At 42.9% G+C, this 7558-nt stretch overlaps 1 protein-coding gene across 1 annotated transcript in view; it reads left to right on the top strand.

Moving 5' to 3' along the window:
• Positions 1-3: 3 nt before the first annotated feature.
• HS6ST1 (heparan sulfate 6-O-sulfotransferase 1) overlaps positions 4-7558 on the top strand; it is a gene marked incomplete at its 5' end in the record, with an annotated part of 260713 nt that continues 253158 nt past the window's right edge. The window contains 2 exon segments of the mRNA XM_025209084.1: positions 4-233; positions 235-411. Of these exon segments, the coding sequence (XP_025064869.1) occupies positions 4-233; positions 235-411 (407 nt within the window).

Here is a 7558-nt window from a genome sequence, read left to right as displayed (position 1 = left end):
CTGAGCCGCGGGGCGCCCCCCCGGCGCGGCGCGGCGGCCGAGGCGCCCGACCTCTTCCCCACGCCCGACCCGCACTACGTGCAGAAGTACTACTTCCCCGTGCGCGAGCTGGCGCGCGAGCTGGCCTTCGACATGAAGGGCGACGGCGTCATCGTGTTCCTGCACATCCAGAAGACGGGCGGCACCACCTTCGGCCGCCACCTGGTGCAGAACGTGCGGCTCGAGGTGCCCTGGCAGCTGCCCGCGGCCCGGCGCCGACAAGGACACCTGGCTCTTCTCGCGCTTCTCCACCGGCTGGAGCTGCGGGCTGCACGCCGACTGGACCGAGCTCACCAGCTGCGTGCCCGGCGTGCTGGACCGCCGCGACAGCCCCCCCGCCAGCGCCAGCGCCAGCGCCGCCAAGGCCCCCAGGTGAGCCTCCCTTGGGCCGCCTCCAAAGCACCTCAAGGCTCACCTCAGCCCTGCAGCCCCTCTGTCATCTTCGGTGTGCCACGCTGCTGTCCTCTCACCCCCTCCGGCTTAGCTTGAGGACAAGTTACCCACCAAAAGTTGGCCCTTGAAACACAAGTGGCTCTTTTTTCTTTAAACCATCTTCGGTGGTTTCTCTTATTCCCCTTCACCTGGCAAATGTGCTCTCATTTCAGGAGCTGCTGTGTTTTTGGCTGATTGCTATCGCTGGTAATACCATAACGCAATCTCCTTAGTGAACGTAAATCACTGTTGCTCTTGCTACAGCCCTTTACAGCCGCTTTCGTTCTTAGAACGATGCAGGATCTTATGTTACCGTTTGCAAATGCCACACTTTATACACACACACACACACACACACACATCTGTATCTATGTCGAGAGATATAGATAGATGTGTGTGCGTGTGTATATATACAAGTATGTGTGTATAGATAGATGCATGTACATAAATACACTTTATGTATGTACCCATACAGATGTACACCATGCTTTACTGACTGGAAACCCTGGAGGGGAAATATGCTTTGGCATCACTGGTGTCTTGTCTGCCTATGTTCATTAGTCTCATAATCGGCTGCATGCAGGTATTAGCATTATCTTTGTTGTCTCTGTTGTGATTGCTGCTGCTTTTTTCTTTTCCTATTTTTTTTTTTTCTTTCCAAGTCATTTCAGCAAGTTTCAACATGTGTCATCCTAATATACTTGGGTGGCTGTCAAGCTGGCTTTCGTAGGAGCAGTGAGCCAAGGCACATGTCCAAAGGGACAGCATCTGATCAGCCTTCCCTTGTGGTCTCATTGTGTTTTGGGTGCTTGTGAGCACTTGTAAACAAAACCCCCTTGACCTGTCCTGCTCCTGCTGGAGACTTCAGAGAAGGGCTGGAATGAAAAATTTTCAAAGTTCAAATCTGGCAAAAACCTAATCTGTGACCCTTGGAATCCAGTTAGCAAACCATTAACCTCCCAGGCAGACCTGTGTGCAAATTTATGGCTAGACCCAGACACCTGCAAGCTTCTATCAGTGGTGTCTGTTTTGTTTAAAGCCTGCTCTATCTTTAGTTAGTTAACCCTCTCTTTGCCAGTAGCTTGGTTCATAACAGGACCTAGAAACATTGCAATGCCGTGACAAGGAGAGCATCCCAATTGTGATGGTATTCTAAGAGTTTTGCTGGAGGATTTCTCAGTCACCTTTTAGCCCTGGAGGCTTAGTGAAGATGTTCTATGGAGCTGCGGGCTGTGCATCTATGGTGGGGAGCGGATCCTGCAGAAATAAGAAATCCTCACTGTAACTTGTAGACGTTTTCAGAGCCAGTAGATCCTGGAGATACTCAGTACTGTATCTTTTCAATAACTTCTGAATACTGTAGGATGTTTTCCCTGTAGCATTTGGCTTTTGGCACTTGCTGTGTTTCAACTCTCATTGTTCAAAATGTCTTGGATAAATAAGCTGCTTCCTCCTTCTTGCATATCCTAACACATGAGTTTTGGTCAGCGGTCTCTTTGTTTCTGTCACCCCATGTAGCTTGAGTTAGGGTTAGATTTTCAGAAATGTAGGGACCATGGTATGGATATTTCAGGTAATTTGATGTCAGTCGTCTTGATTCATTAATGTGCAGTGTGCTTGTCCATTCATTAGTTATGTACCGGGAATGCTTTTTGGTACAATACATAGCTGCCAGTTGACTTTGTAATATTGTCTTTGTACACTGCATTGTTGTATCATAGTCTAATTTAGCTTGTTTTGTAAGGCATTTTCACGAAAAAATAACCTTTTTCTGGCATGTAATGAAATCAGGATTCATAAATGAGAGTGGTTTGTTTAAAGCAAGGGTTGTAGAGGATTTCCTTTGAGGAAAATATGTTCCTGCATTATTTCCACTATGCTGCCAGCTATATAACTTCATTTCTCTGCTCTGAATAATATATCTCAGCTGTCAAAACTCAGCTTGCTTTTATGCAAGATGTACGTTAGAGAGGTTATTGTATTAAATGGTATTTGACTATAAAATTCCTACTGAGAAAAAAACAGCAATGTGAATCATCTGGATAGAGACTCCTTGAGCCCTGCTGGACTTGAATTCTAAAGTTGCCTTCAGAGCTCTTCTGGAGATTACAAGCGTCAAATTCACCCTTTTAGACCATAGGTTCTTGCTCCTTTATATTCATTACCTACAGCAGAATTTAAAACTGCTCTTTCAAGCCATTGCATCAGAATTGGAAGGGAAAGAAAACTATAGGTTTAGTCCCTAAAATAGAGCTGCAACCATCTGATTAAAAATAAATCTGTCTAATGTTGTGCCTTCTTGTGGGTCTTGGAAAGCTTGAAGGTCATTCAGCAGTGCCCACACATACAAATCATGAGCAAAAAGCTGTTAACTTTGTAAGGAATGCAGCTTTATCACTGCTTAGTGCCCTATTGCACTACATTCCATAACCTATGCATGGTACATAAATTTACAATGCGATAGCTTTTTTTTATTGTTCTGCTGCTCTGTGTTGAACTTAATGGGGGTGGGGGCGTGCAAAGGGGAGAGGGAGGGAGTCCTACAATGTCCAAAGGCTGCAAATTCCTTATTGTTTACTAGATCAGTGTAGAAAACTGGGGACGGGGGGGGTTGAAAAGAGCATTCTGGACACAGTTTAGCTCTGAGACAAAACAACATAAAATGTTTATGCGTTCTATTTTTTTTCTTGGGGGTTTTTTTTTCCTCCCCCCCCTTTGTTTATAGAAGACATTTGTAAAAGACTTTTGGATATGCATTTCTTACAGTGTGTTATGCTTTGTACTCGTACAATAAAAAAAATAGACTGACTCTTTTGTGGTGGCAAAAATCTAGGAATTCAGGTGAGCTCCACTGTTGAACCCAAATATAGTACCTACCTTTCTCATTACAGTCATCATCTGCTGCCCTAGAGGATGATTTTGTTAGGTGGTTATTTAAACAGGGGTCTGTTCGTTGCTTTGCACAGTTAGTACTTAATAAATATTGACCAAGACTCAACTGTGACTGGTGATTTGGGGAACTCAATTTGAAGCACCATAAATACCCCAGTTTTCAGAAGGCAGAAACTGAACACTTTCTGTTAATTAGGTCACTTTAATTTGTTTTGAGTTTAGGCACCCAAAAATGGAGGTGCCTAGAATCTTAAGCTACTTTTTAAAAATCTTGATTATTATAATGTGTGTCAATTTGGCTCTTCACAAACTCTGTGATACTGAACAGTCAGGGATGGATCACTTTAACCCAACTGTCTGTCTGATCCCAACCCTGCAAACAAATGGAAATATCTTTTGGAGCAGCCCCTAATGGTACTGGAGTGGCTTACTCTCCCTCCCTGCAGCAAGCCTGCCTCCTACATGTACTCCAAGAACAGACAAGGGAGAGCAGTGTTTTCAAGACCTTCATGCTGCGCACTGCATGCATGAGCTTGATGTCTCCCCCTTTTCTGTGGTTTGCTATGGGAACAATAAGATAAAAATAAATTAAGCTGGGTTTGATCTATATGCTTCTTTTCCCCCGGGCTCACCTGAAAGAAAAAAATGCTTTGCTGCCCCACCAGTAAATTTTGTATCATATGAAAATAGAGTAACTGGTGGTTGTTCTGAAGGCTTGTTCATGTGGAGACAATTTATAAAGTGTTCAGCTTCTTTAAAACCTATTTGGTGGAGGTGGCTAGCTGATGTGGGAAAAACCATATATTTGGGAGAATACTGTACTGTCCGTTCTGTATTTCTCTCCCCCCTCCCCCCCAAGTATTCTGCCTTCATTTAATTTCTGTTTCAAGTACTGGGTAGATCATTTTTTTTAATGAGCCTTCTCAAGAGGCTAACTTAATCTTGGCTTTGTGTCTGTGTTTATAGCGAATCTGTTACAGAAGTTAACCTGCTGAGCTTTTATCTACATTTCACACTATGCTCCAGAAATGGACTGGAATATATATTGAGGGAAAAAAATCACACAATCTTATCTGAAGACTTGAATAGTTTATAAGCAAAAAAAATGCAATGTAAGAACATTTTATAAAATGTCTGTTTTAATAAAGCCCATGGTTAAATCGTTTAATTTGCTTGGCTTTTGGTGTCTCCCTGGCAAAGCTATTTGCAGCCCTTGTTTTATTTATTTCTTAATTTTTAAAAGAAACAATTAACACAGGGCCCAGCAGCGCATGGATTGTGTTAGTTTGATCCTCTGAAGTGTGAACTTTTACAGCTTCTGACTACATCTCTCTCTCTCTACCTCTGCGCTTGATGAGATTTTTTACTATGCGTGTGTGTAGGAGCTGTGGGGACACCTTATCAAAAGACCAACTGTTTGAGATTCTTTACTAAATCATTCCTGGATTGTTAGCAACTTTTAGAAGCTCAAATGTTTTTGTCCTAGTGGGAACGTGCATAGTGTGGGGTGTTTGTGTCCTAAGGGTTTTGTTCTCGAATCCCTTACTCCTGTCTGGTTTAGGATTAGTTCTGCTGAAAATGAGTCAGTGATACTAATGTGGAACTGTTGTAAGTGGAAAGAGATTTGGGCCATTTACTACATAAGGCAACTCAAGTCCTCTGCACGCCACATGTTCTAGCCAGTTGTGTATGGAGAATTCCCTGCTAGGCCCTTACATTCACTTAAATCTGAAAGAGGAAGTGGATTGTAAACATGGTCTGTCTCCTGGAGATGAGGCTGATTAGTTAGTGCTGGCAAGTCTTTGAATTTGACATCTTCATTAAAAATAGCTGAAAGCCTGAACTTCTTGAAACCTGCTGTCCTAGAAATGAAAGTTTTCTTTTTGCTTGAGCTGCACCGGACTCATACTAATATTTTATATCAGGCATAATTATTATTGGAACTTCTGTTCTTTGTTGGCAAAATAGAAAGGATGACTCCTTAGATTTGTCCCTGCTTCTGTGTCTACTTTCATTAACCTGATTTTTGCAACGCTGCACTACTTGGCAAAATTGCATTTCATTAGCCCTTTAGGGGGCGAAAAAAAGTTGTCACAACCCTGATTTATTTTTCTCATTACAACTTGGCAGATTTCCTCTAGGAATTTACCCACCCCTCAGATTCTGCCTTCTCTTACATAGTCAGTGAGGATATAATTGTATAAATGTGATATTAGAAATAAGACCATGGGCATCCACAGGGTTGTGGTGGTGGTGCTTGTTGTTATTGTTTGGGTTGGTTGGTTGTTTTTTAAATGATGGAGTTGAATCTTGGTAACTGGTGTGGGCTGTATGTAACACAAAACACAGCTTCATTGTAAAGAGAGAGAAAGTGCCACACTGCCCTGCCTCCTGCCTGACTTCAAATTAACATGGCTAACTGCCTCTCTCTCCATTTTACACTGGGGCACATATTACCATTTTTATACCATGACCACATGCAGTAGTTCCAAAGTTAATTGCTTCCAATCCACGATCGGAGGTTGCAGGACATCTTGGCCCAGGGAGCATGTCATGTTGTCTGGGTTCCCACTAGGTGTCCCTGTCTGAGTGCAGCTCTGCAGACAGTGGGTATATTCTGTAACCCCCAAAGTTGAGTGATTCTGATGCATGTATGGGTACAGAAGGTGCCCATTTTTTTTCACTTTTTAAACTGCTTTATTGCCATGACTTAATAGAAGTGCATGGCTTTACAGCACGTTAAAAAAGTACAGCCCTTTTAAATTTAACCCTTATTAAACGAAGTATTAAGTTCAAAGCGCTGTATTTTACAGCACTTCAACAACCTATAGTGCTTTCTATATGCTGGTCAAATTTCTGACCAGTGGAGAAGCCCCAGGAGGCTGCAGAGCGCCCCCTGCCGCCTAGTCTGGAAAGTATAAGGAGACTCAGAGGTCCCCCTTCACTAAACATTGCACTTCTGCCATGTTTCAGAGTGCTTTAACTTTACAGTGCTATTAAAAGTGCTCTAAATCACAGCACTGTAAAATGTGTACAAGGCACTTGTGTACACACACTATGTCCCTTGCAAGCTAGTGTGGCCATGGTGACTGTTAGCTGGGGATTTTCACGTGCACTATTGAAGGAGTTGTTGATTTTTTTTTTTTTATTTATTTATTTATTTTTTTAAGGAGCTTTATTAAGATACCAGGTCTTCAGTGAGATGCTGCACTGGTTTCAGATTTAACACCATTAAACCAACTGCATGTTTGTGAATTGACAGAGACCTACTAAAACACCTTCAGATTTACCTGTGACAAGACAGAGTATGTTTGCTGTGTATTTCAAAGATTCTTCTTTGCAGGTGAGGAGTGAAGGACTTCTGCTGTATATTAGTATGGAAGCATTTCTAATGACCTGCTGGAGTTTCTCCTTATAACCCAGGTTGCTGTAGTGCAGCTCCTTGTTTGGGCCATCCCTGTACCTCCAGTTCCAGAGGTAGCACTTACATCAGGGGTGGTCAGTTAGTTTGGCTGGAGGGCTACTTAATGAGTTTTGGGGTACAGTTAGTTGGTGGGTGCCCACAAGCTGGATGACATTGCCTAGTGGGCCAGATTTTGCCTGCCTCTGACTTACATCCTCTTCCTGCAAAGCTTTCATTGATTTGCAGGTTTAGGCTCCTGATGAACTTCAAGGCACTACACAAGGTCACTGTATTTATAAACCAGTGAAGGATTTTAGTTGTTTGCAGAGAAGCTGGAGACCCTGTTTCCATCACTAACTTAGTTTTCTCTCGTCCCTCCAGAAGAATAATTGTAGCGAAACAAAAGTAGAGAAGAGACCCAATGTTCAAAAAAAAAAAAAAAAGGTATTTGCTTTAAATCTTTTCAGATGGGCTGTTATCATTTGGCTTGCGTGAGGAAACCCCCTCTTCCTTGCTTTAAACTACTAGTCAATGCATTGGCCACATCACCACCTTTTTTGGTAGAAATTTCACCTGAATGCTCTGTCACAACCCAGTGATTTTTGGTGCCTCGGCACTATGGAATTTCCTGGTCACATGAGAGCTCTTTTGCACGGCAGAGTGTTCTGCTGCAATTGAGCACCTGCGTACAGGAAAGAGTTCCCGCCAATTTACAGTTTCCTTTGCAGGATGCATTTCTTCTTTGCAGCACAGAAATGCACGGTGCAAAGAGTTCCTGCTATTCGGATGCAA

The sequence above is a fragment of the Alligator sinensis genome, unplaced genomic scaffold, assembly GCF_000455745.1.
Source record: "Alligator sinensis unplaced genomic scaffold, ASM45574v1 scaffold237_1, whole genome shotgun sequence".
NCBI lineage: Eukaryota > Metazoa > Chordata > Crocodylia > Alligatoridae > Alligator > Alligator sinensis.
The sequence above is the reverse complement of the archived record's forward strand: the minus strand, read 5'-3'. Positions and strand labels throughout refer to the sequence as shown.